Here is a 25,929-nt window from a genome sequence, read left to right as displayed (position 1 = left end):
TTGATGGTGCATGGAAAGACCCCTGTGTGGGAAGACATACCTGTATGAACTTTTGACATTCTTCTAAATAAAAGTGGGCAGGGAAGCCCTGAAAAAATATTTCTGGCATTGAGTAAACTCACTGTTTTGGCACTACTCCTGAGCTACAAAACCCCAACGTGTCACACTGTATGTGTGTGTGTGTATATACAGTGATGAAAATAAGTATTTGAACACCCTGCTATTTTGCAAGTTCTCCCACTTGGAAATCATGGAGGGGTCTGAAATTGTTATCATAGGTGCATGTCCACTGTGAGAGACATAATCAAAAAAAAAAATCCAGAAATCACAATGTATGATTTTTTTAACTATTTATTTGTATGATACAGCTGCAAATAAGTATTTGAACACCTGAGAAAATCAATGTTAATATTTGGTACAGTAGCCTTTGTTTGCAATTACAGCGGTCAAACGTTTCTTGTAGTTTTTCACCAGCTTTGCACACACTGGAGGAGGGATTTTGGCCCACTCCTCCACACAGATCTTCTCTACATCAGTCAGGTTTCTGGGCTGTCGCTGAGAAACACAGAGTTTGAGCTCCCTCCAAAGATTCTCTATTGGGTTTAGGTCTGGAGACTGGCTGGGCCACGCCAGAACCTTGATATGCTTCTTACAGAGCCACTCCTTGGTTATCCTGGCTGTGTGCTTCGGGTCATTGTCATGTTGGAAGACCCAGCCTCGACCCATCTTCAAAGCTCTAACTGAGGAAAGGAGGTTGTTGCCCAAAATCTCGCAATACATGGCGCCGGTCATCCTCTCCTTAATACAGTGCAGTCGCCCTGTCCCATGTGCAGAAAAACACCCCCAAAGCATGATGCTACCACCCCCATGCTTCACAGTAGGGATGGTGTTCTTGGGATGGTACTCATCATTCTTCTTCCTCCAAACACGGTTAGTGGAATTATGACCAAAAAGTTCTATTTTGGTCTCATCTGACCACATGACTTTCTCCCATGACTCCTCTGGATCATCCAAATGGTCATTGGCAAACTTAGGACGGGCCTTGACATGTGCTGGTTTAAGCAGGGGAACCTTCCGTGCCATGCATGATTTCAAACCATGACGTCTTAGTGTATTACCAACAGTAACCTTGGAAACGGTGGTCCCAGCTCTTTTCAGGTCATTGACCAGCTCCTCCCGTGTAGTCCTGGGCTGATTTCTCACCTTTCTTAGGATCATTGAGACCCCACGAGGTGAGATTTTGCATGGAGCCCCAGTCCGAGGGAGATTGACAGTCATGTTTAGCTTCTTCCATTTTCTAATGATTGCTCCAACAGTGGACCTTTTTTCACCAAGCTGCTTGGCAATTTCCCCGTAGCCCTTTCCAGCCTTGTGGAGGTGTACAATTTTGTCTCTAGTGTCTTTGGACAGCTCTTTGGTCTTGGCCATGTTAGTAGTTGGATTCTTACTGATTGTATGGGGTGGACAGGTGTCTTTATGCAGCTAATGACCTCAAACAGGTGCATCTAATTTAGGATAATAAATGGAGTGGAGGTGGACATTTTAAAGGCAGACTAACAGGTCTTTGAGGGTCAGAATTCTAGCTGATAGACAGGTGTTCAAATACTTATTTGCAGCTGTATCATACAAATAAATAGTTAAAAAATCATAAATTGTGATTTCTGGATTTTTTTTTTTTGATTATGTCTCTCACAGTGGACATGCACCTACGATGACAATTTTAGACCCCTCCATGATTTCCAAGTGGGAGAACTTGCAAAATAGCAGGGTGTTCAAATACTTATTTTCCTCACTGTATATATATATATATATATATATATATATATATATATATATATATATATATATATATACAGTATACACTACTGTGCAAAGTTTTAGGCAGGTGTGAAAAAAAGCTGTAAATTAAGATTGCTTTCAGAAATTTAGGTGTTAGGGCCCTTTCACACGTACGGACCGTATGTCCGCATTTTCATCCGTCCGTTTGCGGATGAAAATGGGACATACATGGGTCCCTATGTGATTACGGGTGTCAGCGGATGAACATCCGCTGACACCTGTAATTTGTCCGCCTCCGCAAAGATCCGCATTTGCAGACGGAAGAAATCCTATTTTTCTTCCGTCTGCCGGATCGGATGAACACGGACATACGGTCCGTGTTCGTCCGATCCCCCATAGGGGAGAGCAGAGGAAACACAGGGCGGTCCCTGCATAGTGTGTGGGGACCGCCCTGTCAGCTGCCAGCTCAGCGGGGATTTTACGGAGGATCCCCGCTGAGCTGTACGGACACACGGAGCGGATCATTACTGATCCGCTCCGTGTGAAATTTATCAATTAAAATGGAAAGTACAAAAGAGAAGAAGAGAATTCCAAATCAAATCAGTATTTGGTGTGATCATCCTTTGCCTTCAAAACAGCATAAATTCTACATGGCAGCTAGGATGTTCCAAACATCTTGAAGAACTAACCACAAATCTTCAGTGGATGTAGGCTGCCTCAAATCCTTCTGTCTTATCATGTAATTCTAGACAGACTATATGATGATGAGATCAGGAAAACCACTTCTGGCCAGACCTGGGTCCCACTGGTTTCCACCAGTTCTGTGCTGATGGCACTGCTGGGCATATTACGATGTCGAAGGGAAGTAAGCATGTTGTGTCTTTCATCTGTTGCCTTACGTTTACTTGGCAGACAACTGCCTCTACAGGCCCTCAATGTTGCCTGTTTCTTTGTGCTTCCTCAAAAAAGCTTGAACAGCACACCTTGAAACCCCAGTCTGCTTTGAAATGTTTGCCTGAGAGAGACCTTGGTAATGCAGTATAAATTACTTGTGTCTTGATGATATATATATTTTTTTTAAAGCATTCTTTACAGCATTTCTTCACACCTGCCTAAAGTGTTTGCACAGTTCAGAGTATATATTTTTTGAGTAATTTAATTATGCACAAATATAAATTTGTTTTTCATGTTCAACTCTCAAAGTTCCATTAGGTTTTGTTATGCCTAGGATCAGCCCTGCTTTAAGGTTTATGCAATGTTGCCTGAAATTCTGAAATGTACTTTTATGTTTTCTCTATAAACCGGGGAAAGTTCTTATTTGGATTGGAATAACAGCGCAGAGTACAGAACAAACTGATAAAAGTCTCAGGGGTCTTTTTAGGAGTATTGTCAGTGAGAGTAAAATGCAGTTTTGTTCTAGAACTGGATTTATCTATTGTACATGTGTATTCCCCACATAGCCAGAAAAGAACAGACAGCAATATATAAAGCACAATTTATTTGGTAATTTGTGCAAAGTGAAATATTAAATCACTGAGTGCTTAATGATAACAAAACAGCAAAATAAACTTTGTTCTATCCATTGCTTTAGTGAACTGTGAAAGCTGCGCATAAAAGCCAGGGAGCTGCTTTTCAGCTAGATTAATGCCATTAATAACATTATCTCCAAAAACAGAGTGTTTATTCCTTACTAAACATTATAAAACAATGGATTACACTGCAGTTGGGAAATTGAAAAATGGCTTTAAATATTTTTCATCTTGAAATGTTTTGCAGTAAACATAATCATTGTGTTAATGTAAAATGTTGCCACATTTTTTTTTTCAGATGATGAAAATGTGTTGGGTAATGAAAGAACTGAAAATGGAGAGGCAGAGATTCAATATCAGAGAACAAAGGACAAACTGGAACTTTTGTTTTATCCAGAAGAAGATACAGAAGAATGGATCTTTTTTCAAAAAGTTTTAACTACAGTTCAAACATGGTTCAGCCTGTTTGGGTGGCCTAGTGGCTGCAATCCTATGACAATACCAGATTCTTTGTGGAGGTAACAAATAATAAAAAGCAATGCAGTATATGCAGTTGAATTGCAGTTGAGTAATAGCTTTGAGTCTGGTGGGGATGTTGGCATCACATCCAAAATGGTGACACCTAGCAGCAGTTTCAGGGCTTTTGGATGTTTACTCATTAAACGTTTTTTCTCAGGTTAAAACATGTATAATCATACATAATCTACATGTGAAATGCATAGATAGTCTTATTGGAAGATTGGTATTGAAATGAATGGTCTGGTGAAAGGGTTTCTATAATGACTACATACTGTATAGTACAATGGCAAACCTAAGCTAACATTTTTAAAACTGTGAGCAGGCAGCTCTTTATTGCAGATGAGATATACTATAACTCTTCTGCAGTAAGACACACTTACCTGCCTGCTCTCAGTCTTTTACTAAATGCATGCTGAGCTGCGCATATGCTGCACAGCATGCATTCCCGCCACATTTTGGCTGTGCCAGAATGACCAAATCCCATGTTTGGGATGATGTCATCCCCAGGTAACCAATCAGGAGGCCAAAACCTAGCACTTGGAAGTGGTTCAGTGGAAGACGACATTGGCCAGTGAGGGTTGTAAACATTGCAGCACTGGAATTTGGAGGTGAGTATTTTGCAAAATTAGTACTGTCACTTGAGACAGATGTTACGGAAATCTTCCCAATGGGTATGCAACAACTCTTGAACCTTACTTACTCTACCCCAAAGTTAAAAACAAGTTTGATAGATCTGGAACTTGAATTAAATCTGTCATACACATAAATAGCTCAACATGTGATAAGAAAATCTATATGCAGACCTCACCATCAGTAAAAAAATCTCCAGAATACAGGCATCTGAAATTCCAACCATTCTTGCATTTGTGAATGGCCTTACCCACTTATGGCTCACTGGGCACATTGTTGGTTGATTAGGGTGCCTATTACATTAAAGAACCAATAGAGTAGTGAAGCAGGTGGAACTGAAAACAGCTTTTGCAAGCAAAGTAAAACTTTGCATATAATGTTACCCAATAATATATCTGGGTCTACTGATTTTTTAAAAGATGGTTTTCATTGAAGGTAGCATCTGATATTGAAACACATGTCCAGTTTAATTACTCAGATTTAAAAATGTTGTTATCTGGGGAGATTTCTCCTTACCTCTTGTGTAATATCATGAACAGCATGCAAAGGGAAATCACTTCAAGATTAAATACATTCTGTATATCTGAACTGTCGTACCAGATACATTATTTGCAAACCTAGGTGGCTACTCTTGGGATTCATGCCCTCTGCCACACTATATAATCAGTGGGCATCACCACTGTTCTCATCTGCATCTCTGTGACTTCTTTAAGCTGTTACAAGAATGTTGGGTGCCTGCATGTCTATTCTATTATATTCTAGATTGTCTTACAAGGATCTGAACCCAAAGCACTCCAACATGCAAATATCAATTTCCTATTTGAACTAGGCACTTTCCCCCATCTACACCAAAGATCTCTATTGTTTTATTGATGTGACAGACAGCCTGTAGAGAGGCTAAACAAAAGATTCACATTAATGCACACCCCCACAGCAAAAGTAGAGGCTAAGGCCCCATTCACACCTGAGCGTTTTATAGATGGAAGTTGCAAAACACTCAATATAAGAAATCCCATGGTTTTTAGTTGTGCCTATTCATACCTTGGCATAGTATTGTTTAAAGCTATAATCTTATAGCTTGAAAAGGTACATAAGCCACCTCTCCTCTTCTCCATCTGTGCCCCCCCCATAGCATGCTCGTTCTCGGGGGTGGGCTGTGTTTGTCTATAGGCACACATAGAGTGGCTCTGCCCCATCCTCTGCTCCCTCACTGGATTTGATTGACAGTAGCAGGAGCCAATGGCTCCTACTGCTGTCTCTGTGCCTATGAGGAGAGAGAGAGCAGTGGTGCTGCTCTCAGGCCGTGGCACAGTGCTGGACTGAAATAGGACTAGAGGGGAGCTGATTATATAAGATTTCTTGCCTTAATGCAGAGAATGCTTTTAGAACCACTGTAACATGTGTTTTTAATCCCTGGTTACTAGCTTTCTATTAGCTAAAAAATATTCAAAAATGCCTGCACAAATGCTCAAAAAAACAACCTGCAAACCAACGAAAGATGTGCAGCTAAAGTGTGAATACAGCATTACACAGGACTATAGACTCCTACTGTCACATTTAATAAAAAGGGGGGGTGTAATGGCGCTTGCAACAGGATCTAATTAAAACTAAATACCAATAACGATTTCCATAATGTGAATAAGTTGTCAGGAAAATGTGCTCCACTGGTTCCTGTGTAAAATGTGTTCCACTCTGAATAAAATCAGATACCCACCCAACATTAACTGGGTAATGTGGAGAGTAATAAGAGTGGATAAATGATGATAAAAAAGACAAATGTGCCAGTGACCCGCACAATATTAATAGCGAGTGATCTGGAATCGTTCAGATAAAATTAACAAGCAGTAGCTATCTTCATAAACATATAACATATATAGTACAAATATGCAAATGAGTTCAAACCAATCCAAAGTGCATAGTGCAATAAATGAATAATATCCATAAAAGTGAAAAAAACATCAAAAAGTGGAAGAAATATAAATAATAAAATTCCAATCCATGCATAAAAGTAAAAAAAATTCAATCCATAAATGACTGCAGTGAAAAATGTCCCATATAATTCACCAAGGAATTAAAAAAAAAAAAGAAATATCAAGAAATGTCAATATAAAAAAAAAAAAAAAAAAAAAAAAAAAATATATATATATATATATATATATATATATATATATATATATATATATATATATATAAATATATATATATATATATATATATATAAAGAAACGTGTCCAGTGCAATAATAACGTGAAAATGAAAAACAATCAAATCCAATAGTCAAGAACGCAATATCAAAGAAAGAATGAATGAATATAAAGTGCATCTGTGCTTCACTTCTATTAAGATTCCATGATGAGTGCTTCAGTGCAAAGTAAAAAACGTACTTCCAAAATGACAGACTCCAAACCTTTCCACAGTGCAGTAGTGAAGATGGAAATAGTTAATACAAGCCCCTTACCTTGAAGCGGCTTGTATGTAAGCCTTATAACATGTAAATGAAGGATGTCCCACAGCCAGCCTGCCGTTCTTACACTGCATAAACAGAGACCTGATCCCAGCAATGGCACTCAAAAAGAACACAAGGAGGATTCCATAGCGTAAGACCATTCACAATTTAATGAGTAAAAACAGTTAAAACACTTACAGACAGAGCTGTATAAACAGCGTGTAGTACGATCCGATCTCCGCTCTGCGGCCACGAGCGGATGAAGTCACCAGCAATCCTCCTCTTCCTCCATCCTATGATTAAGTAACGTGTGTTCGTTACGATACGGGTGAGGAAGAGGAGGATTGCTGGTGACTTCATCCGCTCGCGGCCGCAGAGTGGAGATCTGTCTGCCATAGGAGGTGTAAGGTGGTGGCACACAATGCGTATAAGCAAAAAACTTGAGCATTCCCAGTAGTTTCTGTAAACATTGGCAAAGGAAAAGGTGTGTTTAATTTACAGTAATGTTACTTTTTTTACCATTTGTATCTAGTGCTGTATGCAAAGTCAAGCTGTCAAAGTCTGAAGGAAGGGCTCCGAAAACAATAAACCTTGGCAAGCAGGCAAAAACAATATATGACATGCTGTTCTACCTGAGTGGACAGATGCTACCCGGAATTACTGCAAGCCAGTCATTACCCACTGATCCCACAGAAAGAGTTCTGCAGCTCCACTGGCAGCATGCAACGCTGCTCACTTTCCTCAAGTAAGGATAGTTATTAATTGTGATTTTAATAACCATTTTGATACACTTTCACAACAATTGAAGCTAAATAAGACGTTTAAAGTCATGATTTATGGGGTTGTATCAATTTTGCGATGCCAAGGAGCATTGATTTAAAAAATTGATAGCAGTGAATTGGGAAAAATATTGCGGTGAAGTTAAAATGCAGCTTCATTGTGTTCCTGAATGTATTAGGATAAGTATAATGATAAGTTCACACTGAGTATAGATTCAAACTAGACTCCAACTTTTGCATGAACACGATTTATCTTGTTTATTGATTTACATCTATCTATCTATCTATCTATCTATCTATCTATCTATCTATCTATCTATCTATCTATCTATCTATCTATCTATCTGTCTAACTATTTATCTCTATCTATCCATTTATCTACTTATCTACCTACGCATCTTAGAAAACTTTAGGATGGACAGAGCACTCCAACATGCTCATCAACCTTTTGTAGCTCTAACTCCCTGAGGAGCTGCTAGAGTGTTGTGACCCACCCTTTACTGACCAAACAACTCACTGACACACCGTCAGGGATAAAATGGGCTTTATTTGAGGTGGAATAATGTCTGCAAGAGAAGTTCTGTTTAGACAGCAATACCAGGGTTAACCCAATATAAAACCGGAACAAACAATGTTAGGACAGGGTCTATGACTTTCATTCCCTATTATTGCCTGTGAAAGGCATTACCAAATGCACTAGGCGGATAAGAGTGGAACAACCTAGCTGATAGAAAAGAAATAAACACAGCAGAGAATAACTTTAAAAGATGCTAAAAGAAAACACCAGGGGATGCAATAAACAATATGGATTATCTACTGTTCTTAGACTCTATCTAAACCCAGTGGACAATTAATTATAATGTCTGCTGGTGGTGGGGCCCTTAACATCACATTGAAAAGCTCACACTGAAAGCATCCTGCCCGATTCTGCTAGAGACAGCACAGTTACAAAGACAGCAGTATAAATAGGGAAGGCCAAATAGCCTCTCATCATCAATGCTGCATAGGTGTCCTCCACTCAGGGTCTCAGTGTTCAACAGCACAACAAGTAGAGACATGTCTTGTATACTAGGTGCACAGACTGGTCTCTCTCTTGGAACAGCTGCCAGCCTCATGCATGTGCTCCTCCAGCCAATCAAAGCTTTCCTCTCTTCTCACTCTGCTGGCCCTACCGCATTACCCAATTAAGTGGCAAGAGACAGAGAGACGAGCTGCTGCATGGCCACAAGAATGCCCAGGCTGTGTGACTCTTCTTTAACCACTTAAGCCCCGGACCAATATGCAGCCTAAAGACCCAAGGTGTTTTTACAGTTCGGGACTGCGTCGCTTTAACAGACAATTGCGCGGTCGTGCGACGTGGCTCCCAAACAAAATTGGCGTCCTTTTTTCCCCACAAATAGAGCTTTCTTTTGGTGGTATTTGATCACATCTGCGGTTTTTAGTTTTTGCGCTATAAACAAAAATAGAGTGACAATTTTGAAAAAAAAAGCAATATTTTTTACTTTTTGCTGTAATAAATATCCCCCAAAAACATATATAAAAACATTTTTTTTCCTCAGTTTAGGCCGATACGTATTCTTCTACCTATTTTTAGTAAAAAAAATCGCAATAAGCGTTTATCGATTGGTTTGCGCAAAATTTATAGTGTTTACAAAATAGGGGATAGTTTTATTGCATTTTTATTATTTTTTTTTTTTTACTACTAATGGCGGCGATCAGCAATTTTTTTCGTGACTGCGACATTATGGCGGACACTTCGGACAATTTTGACACATTTTTGGGACCATTGTCATTTTCACAGCAAAAAATGCATTTAAATTGCATTCTTTATTGTGAAAATGACAGTTGCAGTTTGGGAGTTAACCACAGGTGGCGCTGTAGGAGTTGGGGTGCACCTAGTATGTGTTTACAACTGTTTGGGGGTGTGGCTGTAGGAATGACGTCATCGATCGTGTCTTCCCTATAAAGGGAATGACGCGATCGATGCGCCGCCATAGTGAAGGACGGGGAAGCCGTGTTTACACACGGCTCTCCCCGTTCTTCAGCTCCGGGGAGCGATCGCGACGGAGCGGCTATAAACAAATAGCCGCGCCGTGGTCCCGGATCGCTCCCCGAGCGGACCCGACCTCCGCATGTAGCGGGGGGGGTCCCGATCGGACCCCCCACCCGCTAATAGGCGAGGACGTACGTGTACGCCCATGTGCCTGTACGTGCCATATTGTGGACGTATATGTACATGCGGGGGTCGGGAACTGGTTAAGGGTGCTATACTATGAATGATTACAAAAAAATCAGTATTTGAGACTGCTTCTTATTTTTATTTATATATTTATTTATTTTTCGGATTCTTTTATTTTAAGAATTATGAAGTATTACAATGCAAAAAAAAAAACCATAAGAAGCACTTGCAATTAACAATGGCAATATATACACTATATTACAAAAAGCATCGGAACGCTTGCCTTTACACGCACATGAACTTTAATGGCATCCCAGTCTTAGTCCGTAGGGTTAAAAATTGTGTTGGTCCACCCTTTGCAGCTATAACAGCTTAAAATTATCTGGGAAGGCTTTTCACAAGGTTTAGGAGTGTTTAAAGGTATTCTGTAAGGTTGAGGTCAGGACTCTGTGCAGGCCAGTCAAGTTCCTCCACCCCAAACTTGCTCATCCATGTATGTTTGAGGACCTTGCTTTGTGCATGGGCCCAAATCATTTGGTGAAGGGGGATTATGGTGCAGGGTTGTTTTTCAGGGCTTGGTGCAGGGTTCCCCTTAATATCCATACCAGACCCAAAGGGCCTGATATGGCATTTGGGGGGACCCCCACACATTTGTTTTTATTTTGGTGCTGGGTTCCCCTTAATTCTCATACCAGACCCAAAGGGCCTGGTAATGAACTATGGTGGAACCCATGCTGTTTTTTTATCTGTATTGCCAGGACTCGACAATTCATTATAGCCGCAAGTAGTTTTAAATTACTTTTTTTCCTTTATTATTATTATAATTATTATTATACAGGATTTATATAGCGCCAACAGTTTGCACAGCGCTTTACATCAGGGAAGACAGTACAGTCACAATACATATCAATACAGGAGGGATCATAGGGCCCTGCTCATTAGAGCTTACAATCTAGAAGGGAAGGTCAAGTGGAACAAAGGGTAGTTAGCTGTGGGGGATGATCAGATGGACTCAAATGAAAATACAGTTAGGTGTGGGAAGGATAGGCTTCTCTGAAGAGGAGGGTTTTCAGGGATCCTCTAAAAGCTAATAGAGAAGGAGATAGACGGATAGATTGGGGTAAGGAGTTCCATAGGCTTGGAGAGGCTCTAGAAAAGTCCTGGAGACAAGCATGGGAGCAGGTGATGAGAGAGCTAGAGAGTAGCAGTTCTTGAGAAGAACGAAGAACGATTAGGTTGGTATTTAGAAACGAGGTCATTGATGTAGCTGGGGGCAGAGTTGTGGATGGCTTTGTAGGTAATTGTTAGTAGTTTGAATTTAATTTGTTGGGTAAGTGGAAGCCAGTGGAGGGATTGACAGAGGGGAGTAGCAGAGACAGAGCGGTTAGTAAGGTGGATGAGTCTGGCAGCAGCATTCATGATGGACTGAAGGGGGGGTTAGGCCGCGTACACATGATTGGTCAAAACTGATTAAACAGTCCGTTCTCATCGGATGGACTGATCGTGTGTACAGGGCTTTAGAGTATGCAGAGGTAACTTGAAGAGGAGGGAGTTGCAGTAATCAAGGCGAGAGATGACCAAGGAGTGAATTAAGAGTTTTGTGGTGTCATTGGTTAGAAAGGGGCGTATTTTGGAGATCTTGCGAATGTTGAGGCGGCAAGATTTGGACAGTGATTGAACGTGAGGCTTAAAAGACAGTTCAGAGTCCAGGACTACTCCTAGGACCTTGACATGTGGGGATGGGCTGATAGTTGTGCCATTAATTTTGACAGAGAGATCAGGGGAAGAGGCACGTGGGGGAGAGAAAATTATAAGTTCCGTTTTGGATAGATTGAGTTTGAGGAAGTGGTGCAACATCCAAACTGATATATCTGATAGTAAATTAGTGATATGTGAGGAGAATGAAGGAGTGAGTTGAGGGGTAGAGAAATAGATTTGAGTGTCATCAGCGTAAAGGTGGTATTGGAAGCCGTGGGAGGCTATCAGCTGACCCAGGGAGGAGGTGTAGATAGAAAATAGGAGAGGTCCAAGAACAGAACCTTGGGGGACCCCAACATAGAATGGAAGAGGAGAGGAGGAAGTAGAGTTGAAATTAACGCTGAAGGTGCGGTTGGATAAGTAGTTAGAGAACCAGCGAAGAGTACAGTCACGGAGACCAAAGGTGTGGAGTTTTTTGAGGAGAAGTGGGTGGTCAACCGTATCGAAGGCGGCAGAGAGGTCCAGGAGTAGGAGCACAGAATAGTGTTCCTTAGTTTTGGCCGTTAGTATATCATTGGTTAGTTTTAGGAGAGCAGTTTCTGTGAAATGTTGAGGACAAAATCCAGACTGAAGGGGATCAAGGAGGTTATTATGAGCAAGGTGGACGCTCAGTTGGTTGTAGACTAGACGTTCAAGGAGTTTGGATAAAAAGGGGAGCAAGGAGATGGGGCACAGGTTGTCAAGATTGGATGGGTCCAGTGAGGGCTTTTTAAGTATGGGGCTTCTAGTGCATGTTTCAAAGAGTTAGGGAAGATGCCAGAAGAGAGGGAGAGATTGAAGATGTGGGTTAGAGAGTATAGAAAAGAGCCAGAGCATGGAGGGTATTTGACATTTTGTGCAGGGACTGTTCTAATCACAGGAAACATGCGCTACTTTACAGGCATACTATAGACACCCCCCAGGTATGAAATTTAAAGGAATATTTCACTTTTATTGTTTCATTTAAGCATTATTAAAATCACTGTTCCCGAAAAAACAGCCGTTTTTAAAACTTTTTTTTGCATTGATACATGTCCCCTGGAGCAGGACCCGGGTCCCCAAACACTTTTTTATGACAATAACTTGCATATTAGCCTTTAAAATGATCACTTTTGATTTTTCATGTTTGTGTCCCATAGACTTTAACGGTGTTCATGTGTTCAAACAATTTTTTTGCCTGTTCGCGTGTTCTACTGCGAACCAAACCGGGGGGGGGGGTGTGTTCGGCTCATCCCTAGTGTAAAGCCAGACGCTCCAATATTTTTGGTTCGGTACGCAGTAGAACACGCGAACAGGCAATAAAAAAAGTTCCATAGCATGGACAAAGAAGTTGATATCATGTAATGTTATAGTAAACATAACATGACATGAGATTACATAATGAGACCGCTTCTTATGACTTGAATTGGCCTCTAATTTGCCAGGTTATTGAAAGTTGTATTTAGAAGGCTTGTTTTGCTTGGAAAAAATTAAACTGATGTAACCTCTGTATTTGTGATTTTTAAGCATCTAGCTGGTTAACAGATTTTGCCTTACATAGAAGTCTGTTAAGTTTAGCCACTTAGTGCTAAAATAGTACTAGATGTAAATAATTGTAACCGCTAAGTGTGTTGACAGCAATCAGATGAATTCTAAGAAATTAATTAAAGTGGACAAGTTAGCCTGATACTCAATGAAAATCTCAGCTACATCAATTATGAAAGCTAATTGACATCAATTAAGCAGACGGTACAAGCAATAAACATCTGATGAACATTTAATGTATGATAAATTGTCATGGGGAGATTTTAAAGAAACAGCTATTTTCCACCTGCAAAGATACTGTGGGTTTGTCCAAAATTGAAAAACTGCCAAGAACTTTAAAAGGAATGCATAAAGACTAGTACATAACTTAACAACTGCATAAAGGAAACCGCATGAACTATTATATGGAAAAGTAAAAGTAATGTACTGTATATTTGTTTACATTTGTACTTGTTACGTCCCAGGGCAAGCAGCTGCATCACAAAATAATCTGCATGTGTGTAGGAGCTTGTTTTTTTCTTTGTGTAGGTTAGAAAGCATGTTACATGAAGGCATTTCAGTATGCATCCTATTTCTTTGTGATTAGGTAAGAATTCCCTCCTTGCACTCCTGTGACAGATGCATGCTATGGTTCCCAATTGTTCTATTTGTAAACTGAATTGTGCTGATAATATATGGTGGTTAGTGGAAAAGTCCACCATCTTTCTGTTATATAAACTTGGAAATAGCTGGGTATGAAACATTCTGTAGCAGATCTATAGTTCTGAACTGATTGTCAGTTTAATGAACCATACAGATAAATAGGGCAATACTTGAAGTGTTTTTAAACCCTAACAATGAACTTCTCTTATTTGCCCCTTAACCACTTAAGACCCGGACCTTTAGGCAGCTAAAGGACCCGGCCAGGTTTTGCGATTCGGCACTGCGTCGCTTTAACAGACAATTGCGCGGTCGTGCGACGTGGCTCCCAAACAAAATTGGCTTTTTTTCCCACAAATAGAGCTTTCTTTTGGTGGTATTTGATCACCTCTGCGGTTTTTATTTTTTGCGCAATTAACAAAAATGGAGCGACAATTTTGAAAAAAATGCAATATTTTTTACTTTTTTCTATAATAAATATCCCCCAAAAATATATAAAAAAAACATTTTTTCCCCTCAGTTTAGGCCGATACGTATTCTTCTACCTATTTTTGATGAAAAAAAATGCAATAAGCGTTTATCGGTTGGTTTGCGCAGAATTTATAGCGTTTACAAAATAGGGGATAGTTTTATTGCATTTTTATTATTTTTTTTTTTACTACTAATGGCGGCGATCGGCGATCTTTTTCGTGACTGCGACATTATGGCAGACACTTCGGACAATTTTGACACATTTTTGGGACCATTGTCATTTTCACAGCAAAAAATGCATTTAAAATGCATTGTTTGTTGTGAAAATGACAATTGCAGTTTGGGAGTTAACCACAAGGGGGAGCTGAAGGGGTTATGTATGACCTAATATGTGTTTCTAACTATTAGGGGGGTGTGGCTGTAGGTGTGACGTCATCAATTGTGTTTCCCTATATCAGGGAACACACGATCGATGACGCCGCCACAGTGAAGAACGGAAAAGCTGCGACCCGATCCAGCAGCGATCGGGTCCGCGGGTCCCGCGGTCCCATTCACGGAGCTTCGGACCGGGTCTCGGGCGCGCGGGCATGTGCCCAGCCGTGCCATTCTGCCATTATATTTGTTAAAAAAAAATAATGATTATAAATGTATTTTACATTTATATGAATGGTGTATAGCTGCATTACATATGTGGGATTCCATGCATTTACTATACACCATTCACATTTAAATAGGCACATGTATGAGCTTTAAATATTGATAAAAACAATGTTTTTTAATAATTAGGTTAATGTATATTGTTTGGTGGGAATGTAACTTTATTATTTTATTAATATGTGGTGTATAATGTGTGCTGATTCGTCTATTTTTCACTTCCTCATACTGTAATCCCGCTACATCACGCGAGATTACAGTGAGAGAAGCAGTTCTCAGGAGTTTCCAGACGTTTGTAGATCGCTCCTCATCTCACATGAGAACCGATCTACAAAGCTTCATAAACAGGCACTCAGAGGAGAGCGATCTCCCCTGAGAACTGAATAGCGGTATTTTACTGCACTTTCATAAAAGGACACCTTACAGTAGTAGTCAGAATGTCACCTTTACAAACAGAGAAAAAATCATCAGTGTCTTGCTGCTGGCTTTGCCAAGTTGCTGTGGTGCAGGCATTATCAAACAGAAGGTCAATCAGCTACAGCTCAAAGAACCCCTACCAACCTCTGGAGGAAACCTAGGGTTTGAAAGAACCCTGCTTCAGAATGGCTGTTTTAAACAATGCTCAATTCATGTACTAGATGTTCATGTTTAAGTTATTGCTGGTCAGAGTAACCAGCTTGATTTCACGTAAACAGCTGTAAGCATTACATAGTTTGTCGGGGATTTCCTACAAATAATTTCAGCAATCACAGGATTAAGCCCTTCATATATAATAATGTAAGGCTGTTCCTGCATGTTTTCTTTAGACAGATGGGGGATTTTACCAGGTATAAAATTGCCCTTTTAAGTTTCTCTCAAATTCATCTACAGAGCTTGCTCGAGGCAAATGTAAAGCGTATATGTCAAGGCACAGTAAAAAAACAAAACATGTACATTCATGCACATTTCATCATGTTTTATTCCTTTAAAAGACCTTGAAAGTACAGAATACTACTTGTTTATCTGTCAGAAATACACTCAGCTTTTAAGCCCTGCTGTGGGCTGACAACACGTGAAACTTTTGTGGAATTAGACTGGATTCACACTGAGAGTGCTTTCACACTAAAACCGCTCAGACGTTGGCGGTAAAACACTGCTATTTTTAGCAGCGCTTTACCATAGTTTTTTTGTCGCTTTTCGGACGCTAGTGGGGTGCTTTTAACCCCCCGCTAGTGTCTGAAAATGGGGTTAAAAGCGTCCGCAAAGCATCGCTGCAGCGGCGCTTTGATGGCGATTCAGCGGTGCTGCCCATGGATTTCAATGGGCAGGGGCGCTTTAGGAGCAGTGTATTCACCGCTCCTAAACCGATGCAAGGATGCAAAGATGCACTCAGGCTTTCACAGTGGGATTACAGCTGAGGCTTTTTTCAGGCGCTATTTCTAGTGCTAAAGCGCCTGAAAAACACCTCCAGTGTGAAAGGGGTCTTAGGCACAGAGCGGCTCACAGCAGAGGTCCAGTGCTTCCCCATTCCCCATTTCAGGTCCAATTTCAGTCAAAATTTTGGGCTGAATTTGAACCTGAAACAGACCAGAAGACGCACAGGACTCCTATGCAATTAGCACCGGAGCTGCTCCGGACATGTGTGAAACGTTCACAGTCTCCTGACATGCAAATTGGATGCGGGCAATTTTCAATAGTGTGAACCCCGCCCCAGTTTTGTCTGCCCTGCCCAATTGTCTTTTGCTAAACTACTCAACCACTATCATTCTCAGATCTCTACAACATAAAGGTTAATCATTCTGTAGTCCAAGATAAGAACTAGAAGGGCTCTTTCAAATAACACAGGAAGTACATATAGAACAGCTCAGAATTTTGCATTTCTCAAATAGATATACAAACTGCTTCCAATGGTCCGATATTTATAATTTATATATATAGTTTATTCAAACAGAATAGAACAAAACATTTCCAGTGGTATAACGTATGTAAATTAATTAAGCTGATAAAACAAAACACTTGTATATTATTTAACATTTAATTAAACAGATAATACAAAGGTTTCCAATAGTATAATATTTCTAACATAGATTAAATTATATAACAGATATAAAAAAAACACTTCCAATTGTATAATATTTATAATATATATTTGCACCAAACAGGTATAGGAAAAGCTTCCAATGGTAAATTATTTGTAATATACAGGGGGTCCCAGGATTACAAACAAGATAGGGTCTGTAGATTTGTTCTTAAGTTGAATCTGTTTGTAAGCCGGAAAAGGTACATTTTTTAGCTTTTTGGATAGCATGGGGAAGGGTTATCACCGCTTGAACATTTGTTTTGCTGTCTGTGCCCCTGTTCAGAAGATTTCACCTCACTTTCTGTCCCAATGACAATTGGATTTTGAAAATGTTGGGTTATTAGGGAAACAAGGATTGATGATAAAGCATCAGTGGAGAGGAGACACCTTTTTCCCATATTAACTCTTACAGTAGAGAATTTCCCTATCCTAGGGGTAGATTTCCTCTCACTTCCTGTTGTCTCCCTCCGTTTGTAAGTAGGAGTCGTTTGTAAGTTGGATGTTTGTAAATAGGGGACCGCCTGTATATAATTTCATCAAACTGGTGAATAATGCAAGCTGTATTACTGGCATATGTGCATGTTGCATGGGTATGGCATTTTGAAAATGACTAGTTTTCATATATGTAGTCCTCATTTAAGTCTGAATACAATCAGGAACAATCTGTTCAACTAAGCTAACATGTTTATAAAGGGGGTGTAGGGAGAGCATGCAGACATCCCAGGTGCTGACATATCGCTTAGGAAAATGACAGAGATGATTTTCATCAGGGCAAGAATTGTCAGTATACAGTAAATTTCAGTTATGTACAAAGATATTTTTATATGAATAATTTTGTTAAATTACTTCACTATATACATTTTTAACATACTTTCTTGCATGTTATATAGAAACCAAGGGGCATCTCTTCCTCACATTAAACCAGAATACCTGTTTGAACCCCTGGACTATGAGCGATGGATCCAAGTACAGGTACAGCTCACCGCACATGTTTCTAATATTGCTGTATAGATATTATAACATCTATACAGAATTCTTATCTGTAGGAATATATGATTTTCTAGTATGAAGCGTTCACACTTGAGGCCTAATTCATCAACAGCGAACCAATAATTATTTTGAGCGACAACCTAAAATGTAAATACTCCGTGAAATAAAAATATTGAAAACCTATTTATAATAAGAATAAACTCTAATGTTACTGATTAATGTTTCACTCCTAAAAAACAATTCCCACCTGATCTTACTGGGTATTTGAAACTGGTTAGGGGAAGAAACTATTAAATACTGTTAGAAACTACTGTTCCAGAGACTTACTTGATTTACATAATAGGATTTCAGTTAGCTCAGACTATTAAACAATGAATTTTCCTCCGTAATAGACCATGTTGTGGCTGAAGCCTTAATCTGTAGGTACTGTGAGCATTGAATCACTCATTTTAAAACCTAATTCCAACCAAAATGTATTTTTTTTGTTTGTTTTAGATAGAGGAGAAGAGTTATAATTTGTGTTTTTTTTATTTTTTATTTCTGTCTGTTGTCATTGAGGAGATTTTCCTTCATCCTTGGAAAACCAGGAAAAAAAGGATACAGGGATACTCGCCTCTTAACAGACTGTGAACAGTTTAAACCATTCCCAACTCTATTAAATTTGTGTTTGTGTCCCCATTATAAAGAATTCTCAATTCCTCCTGTAGTAGCAGAAAGTAAGGGAAAGTTTCCATAATAGTGATGTATTAGGCAAAGGAGACCTAACAAAGGCTCTACCTCTTCCCCATGCCATCCAAAATGAAGTAGAACATGTTTCCTGGAGTTGCATTTTAAAACTAAACTGCATACAAATATAATAGCCAAAAAGTATGCATTCATTAATTCATTAATACATCATTACATTTTTTAATAATGCAAGCAGCATAAGTGCCTGAATTTGACTTGGTTTAAGCTTCTTGTAGTCCCTATATATATATATATATATATATATATATATATATATATATATATATATATATATATATATATATATATTGAAGCTGGCACTCAACAAAAAGCTTGTGGTAAAATATAACTTTACTAGCAAGGTAAGAATCCATGAGTATAGTACTGCTAATGCTTGCAGCCAAAGAGACCTTAATAATAGCCACTTTAGGCTGAAATATGCTATACTCATGGATTCTTACCCTGTTTGCTAATAAAGTTTTATTTCACCACAAGCTTTTGGTTGAGTGCTGGCTTCAATATATATATATATATATATATATATATATATATATATATATATATATATATATATACAGGGCTTTTTTTCAGGGGGAACTTGGGGGAACTCAGTTCCACCACCTCTGGCTCGGACCCTTTGGTGCCTGCTCACCTCAATCACTTATAAACACAGAAGTCTGGTTTCTGTGTTTACAAGTCAGGCCTCGTACACACGACAGAGTTTCTCGGCAGAATTCACAGAGAAACTCGGTCAAAACCCGGATTCTGCAGAGAAACTCTGTCGTCTGTACACTTTTGGCTCGATGGAGCCGCCGAGGAACTCGTCGAGAAAATAGAGAACATGTTCTCTATTTTCTCGTTGTTCTATGGGAGAAGGCGGCCCGCTGAGCTCCTCGGCGGCTTCATCCCAGAACTCGACGAGGAACTCGACGTGTTTGGCACGTCGAGTTCCTCGGGCCGTGTGTACGGGGCCTGACAGCTTTGTAACCCCTGGAACTCTGCACTCTGTATGTAATGCAATTCTGGTATTTAATGCCCCTTTAAGACCCTTCTGAGAAAAAAAGCTCTGTATATATATATATATATATATATATATATATATATATATATATATAGGCTTACTGGAGCCACAGCTGCAGCACTAAATGGGATGCCTTTGTTGAGCGCGGTGAGCTTTAAACTTTCACTATTTTTAGATAAAAAGATTATAGTAATGCCTTAATTTTAATAATAAGGGACCTAAAATGGTTTTATTAGGGCCAGCATAAACGATCTTGCATCTTTGTTATTAAACCGACAATAGGCAGGTAAAAACACACTATTATCTGTACTGTGTGAAGAAATACAATTATTTTGTAGTCAACACATTCAATTTTCCTACTAACATTGTTTGTATATGTGCATAAAACAAGACTAATAATCATATTGAACATTATTTGTAATAACTGAAGCAGAAATGGACTGCTTGTTAAAACCAACCAGCCGTATATATTTTTGTTTTCAGTGATAAAAAACTAAAACTGATTTGTTATTGTTTGTAGCACCTTTTTTGTTCTAATTATCTTTGTTTTAGATATAAAAAATAAACACTGCTATCTTAAAGAAAGGATATCAAGAAAAAGCTTAAAAATGATTGAAAAATTAGAACAGATAAGAAATGGCTTAGTTTCCAGAGGGATTTTGTAGACGTGGGGATCTTGCCTGTTTCTGCTAGTTGCTTACTAAAACCTTTTCTTATGCCTTGAAGTTCTTTGAATCAAGCTAGCTTTCTTCAGTGTTTTCAATAGAAGTGATACAATGCTACAGTAAACAGCTTTCTAAGGTTTTTAACTACTTCAAAGCAGTATGGTTTTAGAACAAGATGAATTGCAGCCTTATCCTGGACTTCAGCCAGGCCATTCTTCCAACAAATTTTGTTCCACCCCTTGGAGCTTAATCATGGGGTTTACCATGATAAAGCGCCAAAGGGCGGAGAAAAACATGTTGGGGATGTGGCCTGGTTGGAGTCCGGGCTGAGGTTGCCATTCATCTCACTTCATGCACATGGGCTTTTAATATGATTACATATAGCCACAAAAAGCACACATGGACCAGTGGCAGAAAGGGTGAAATAGACAGTTGGCCCATTTTGACTTGGTACACCTACCACCATGCACTAGAAGTGTGGGGCATACTGTCAGTAAACTATGTGTACTGTATACAATGCATTATTCCAGCAACAAAAATCCAAAAACCGTTTAGAGCCAGCAATTCTTCGACAGGCAGGTAGCCTTTCACTATAAACAAGAATGTCTTCTAATAGCAGCATTATGTGTGGGTAGATGTGTGCTGCCAGTGGCAGCCCTACCCATGACGTATCCTATGTTGACTATGCAGAAATTTGGCTCTGCTAGAGGATTTTAATAATAATTTTTGGAGTATGTTTTCTTTTAAAACCCCTGAAAAACAGCTGCAGGCATCGCAGATTAAAGTGACTCAAACCTAAGCCATCATTTTTACATATAAAGGTTGGGAATTATAAAGCAAAGTATTAAAATTAAGCTTCCGCAAATACCTTTCATTCATTCCTTTAGTTCCAGGTCACATGAATGTTTTGATCTATTTGGAGCCAAACAGCCCCCGGTGCTATGCGGGACCAGCCTGCTCTGCAGAGAAAGGCAGTTATAGGAGTAGCTGCTGTCAATCGCCCTGTCAGGCTTCCAGCTGCCTATGTCTGCTACAGCACCACCTAAGGGGGTGGGTAAGTGTGTTTAGCTGACAGCAGCTCCTCCTATCATAGCCATTCATGGCAGGGGAGCTACCACCCAGTGCGTAGCCTGTTCTGATCTGAATAGGTATCTTGTTGTGCTGAAGACCGCGCTGTACTGACTGGATCAGTCACTGGTTGTGGGTGGGTGATTGTGTGGCTGATTAAGTAGGTGTCCCTCCATTAAGTCATGCCCAATGGTGAATACTGGCAGTGAACCTTCTTAGGGTTTGGGCTGCTGCCTTTCTGGTACAGCCTTAAGGTCATTTTCACATGTAGAATAATAGGAAAGAAGATGCACCTAATGTCCAAAACAATGCAAGTTCAATGGTAAATTAAGAAGCGTATATTGAGGATAGCGACAAGTATATCAAGCCAATGCGTTTCCGGAGAAAGGGGCTGTTGCTGCACGCTATTAAATAAGAATGATTCCCATGCTGGTTATAAACAGCATTTGTGAAGTTTAAAGTGACAGAGTCCACAATAGTTGATTATTAGAAGATCAACAAGATAAAAAATCCAATGTGTTTTGGGGATACACAAAACCCTCCCTCCTCAGGGCTTCAGTGTTGCCTCCTTCAGGAATGACTGTCTTTGGAAAAGTTTAAAAGCATTTGCAGATTTCACATTCAATATTTTGTAGATTTCACAACCAATATTAGCACCAGCACCACTGAATTTCCATTAGCACCTCCTCTTTCCTTTGTGGGTTCTTTGTTTTACGAAAGTGGCCTCACCAAAGCAATTCCGCTCAGTTTAGATCTCAGTGCCTCTTACATATACACTCCCAATAAGATCATTTGTACATTATACACTGTAAAATGGAGGAAAACTGGTTGTACTCTACAAAGGGGGATTTGTTGTAAGGCTTATTATTTAAAATTGTTCAAAACATGTATTCTAGAATAGAGGCAAACTAGGCTTATGATATCCTACATCATGCTGAAAGTCTCTGCATGAACTTTTCCAAAAATGAAAATATGTGACAATGACTAGCATATGAGCGGAATCCTATAAAAATTGCTTTGTTTGTACTAGCAAATAACACCTAAAATTGACCACCAGGGTTTGAACATGAGATGAATAGATGTAGAAGACGGCCATTAATGTATGTCTTTAAAATATCAAGTCATTTCAGATTTCTAAAAATGCTCTTACAAAGACAGCTTGCTGATAACTTCTTGTTGTCAGTGGCAAACATGAAAATTGCATGTGCTTATGGAAAGAGTGCTTGATTTCTTGTTCTTTTTTTGCCAGCTGTTTAGCTTTGAATTACTGCAGGTAGAGACACATAGAACTTAAGGGTTTGTTCCTTGGAAGTTAAATGTACTTTGTGATAAACTGTGGCTATTACACTTAATTTCAGTGGATCAGACTGTAATATTTTTCTGAGACAAGAGTATCACAAAAAACATTGACAGAGGCAATGCATATGGTATTGTACATTTTAGTGCATTGGAATCTGTATGTCTTATTATATTTCCTACAATATACTCATTTTATTCTTACTAAGTATTAAAACTGCACATATCAAAAGAGATATTGCCATTGTCAAGTTACATACAGTATATTAATATCCAGTAGTAAGTTAGTTATCTGTAAATATGAAAAAAAACATTGTATACTTTTTATTTTAGGTTGTTATTCCTGTTAAATTTAAAATGTGATGCATTCATGTTATTACATGCATCAGAAACAGCTTATGGACACTGCTGTTCTTATTTTATAATTATAGTATCCAGTGTAAAATAATTTGATTCCGTTTTTATTAAAGATGTTTTACAGTAAAAAGTTGAAACTATATTTAACATCTTATTTTATGAAACATAGGATCTATACATTTTGAAAGCTATTGCCTAAGTGCTAGTTTCATAAGGACTTGCAAACAACTAGAATTTATTTTTACTGTAAACTTAATGAATCTTTGTGGGATAATTTAAGTAGAACTATGGACAGCAATTTTCATTTTGGATAGAGTAAGGGAGGATATATATATATATATATATATATATATATATATATATATATATATATATATATATATATATATATATACAGTTTTGCCATCTGTGTCCCATTGGGGAGATGTACCTTTACTTTCTGTCCCATAGCTAAAACAAGGGACTCCTTTGGGGCCCTCCAGGTCACCTGAACTAGCGCCCCTATTGGAAGATTTTCCCTCTTTTAGCCTTTTTACTTTTACTTTCAATGATATCAATAAGAAAGACAAATAAGGAGTGCTAATCTCCTTAACATGAGCACAGACAGCAATTAAAACCTGATGAGTTCTAGTCTTTCTCTACTCTAAAATTAAAACAAAGTTTCTCTTTCCGTCCATGGACGGACACAGCTCCTTAAATCTTGACTTGTGGGTTATGTTCCTGTTCTATAGGAGAGGACTGGGCAGAACATGTTAGATATTTAAATACATGTTACTTTAAACAGAGTTGAACAGCCCCACCCAGGGGGCGGTCCCTCCAAACATAACCCTCCGCCCTGCAGTCAGCCCCTGCCTAGTTGAGGAGGAGGACCTGGCTCCCTTTGGTCTCAGGGTCCTGAGAATTTATTTATATTTTTTTATTTATTTTTATGATTTTATATAGATCCTTGTAGTCCCCCCAGTCCGGCCATCGAGCGTGAGCAGGCATTAGCTACAGGCTGGGTTGGCCACGACATATCCCATGGCTCCAGGGGTGGCCGGTGAGCTATATGCTCCAGGGTTCACATATGACCAGGCTGCTTGCTGTCTCAGTCACAGTGGACCGGGCTGACAGCTACTCTGTACTACTCGGTTGAAGGTCTGTTGTGGAACGCACCAGCAGGTCCTCGCAGGGACGGGTAAGTACAGTTCCTTCTGCCTCAGCAGGATGAAACATCTGGGCATTCCCGGGAAGGGGGTTCTCATGTCCTCCTCTTCCTCTCCCTCTGTCACCCGTTTTCATCCATCCCTTGCGGGGCTCGCTGCAACCAGGTTATACCTTTGTGGGTCTCCAGGTCCCGGTTATGGTCTGTGGGGGTGTCCAGGCCCGCTCTCTGTGGGGGTAGTCTTTTTAGTGGGAAGCCTCCACCGTGGCCTTCTCGTCCACATCGCTGTACTTTGGTGCCATTTTGGTAGTGCTGGCACAATTTTTCTGTGCCCTGTGCTTAATATTGAATTTCCCATTGCTGTGACACAGGTCAGCATTGCGGGTGGCCATTTTCTTGTGGTCCACGCCCTTTTCTCTGAGGTGTTTCGGCAGCCATTTTGGAGTGGATTTTGGCCTCTTGTGCTGGACTAGCTTCCTGGACGGTGTGAATGGCGCAATTCACCTCACAGAATTTCCTAAGACACAAGTTGTGTGTGAAAGGAGAGCGGGCAGCGGTGCTTAACTGATTCTGACTGGGTGGTGAGTCCCCTGGGTAACCCCCGGTCTGTGCATCATAGGAGGGTGGACGTTTTTGTCTTGGCTACATCCCTAAGAGCTGTCAGTGGGCAACATGGAGTCAGTGGCTGATCTTTCTTCCCCAAACATTCCTGAGGCAACAACCGGTGCCTCTGCACCTGCGGTTTCCATAGATATGCTGTCGGCAGTCCTGGAGTCATTTGTTGCCAGGGTGGCAACAAATGACCTTCTGTCTCAAGGTCCCATACTTCATCCTGCTTTACAGTTGCTGGCTTTAACGGCATAGCTATTGGAAGCCAGGTACTAAGGGACCGAGGTCTATCGGATTTGGTCATCTCAACCATGCTGATGGCACGAAAGTCATCTTCTCAGAAGATCTACCATCGCACTTAGAAGGCCTACATGTCTATGTGCGAGGAGATGGAGTGGCATCCACGGGCATATTCAATTTCCAGGGTCCTGCTGTTTTTGCAGCGTGGAGTGGATCAGAAACTTGCCTTAACCACTTAACGACCGCCTCCTGCATATATACAATATATACAACAGCTGCAACAGCATCTGGATACCCACAATCTACTCGATCCATTTCAATCAGGTTTCCGTCCCGGACACGGGACAGAAACGGCCTTACTCAAAATATGGGACGATGCCCTTGAGGCCGCAGACGAGGGAGAATCCTGTCTCCTGGTTCTGCTGGACCTAAGCGCAGCCTTTGACACAGTAGACCACAAAATGTTACTGATGCGACTGGCCGAGGTAGCCAGAATCGCAGAAGGTGATTTACCATGGTTTTCCTCCTTTCTTGAAAACCAATCACAAACAGTGAAACTGGGATCTTTCACGTCTGAAAAACGCACGGTGCCATGTGGAGTCCCCCAAGGATCCCCCCTGTCACCGGTACTGTTCAACATCTATCTTTGGCCTCTCTTTGATATTATCAGTAGCCAAGAACTACTTTAACACTCTTATGCAGATGATACGCAATTGTATTTTCGCATCTGCAACAAAAAGGATCATCATCTCAGTTTAGAGAAATGTCTCTCTTCGATAGAAAACTGGATGACTAAGAGTTATCTTAAACTCAACAGTTCCAAAACAGAACTTCTTATGTTTCACGCCAGCCGAAAGAGTCAACTGGC

General features: G+C 39.9%; 1 protein-coding gene across 1 annotated transcript in view; it reads left to right on the top strand.

Annotated features, from left to right (window-relative positions):
* The window catches only part of CFAP47 (cilia and flagella associated protein 47), a 610,902-nt gene that overhangs the window by 190,089 nt on the left and 394,884 nt on the right, over nucleotides 1-25,929 (top strand). The window contains exons 29-31 of the mRNA XM_040336504.1: nucleotides 3,607-3,826; nucleotides 7,436-7,648; nucleotides 17,836-17,917. Coding sequence (XP_040192438.1) covers nucleotides 3,607-3,826; nucleotides 7,436-7,648; nucleotides 17,836-17,917 — 515 coding nt within the window. The remainder of the gene's footprint in view (nucleotides 1-3,606; nucleotides 3,827-7,435; nucleotides 7,649-17,835; nucleotides 17,918-25,929) is intronic.

The sequence above is a fragment of the Rana temporaria genome, chromosome 2 (assembly GCF_905171775.1).
Source record: "Rana temporaria chromosome 2, aRanTem1.1, whole genome shotgun sequence".
Taxonomy (NCBI): Eukaryota; Metazoa; Chordata; class Amphibia; order Anura; family Ranidae; genus Rana; species Rana temporaria.
This window is presented reverse-complemented; position numbering and strand designations above follow the sequence as displayed.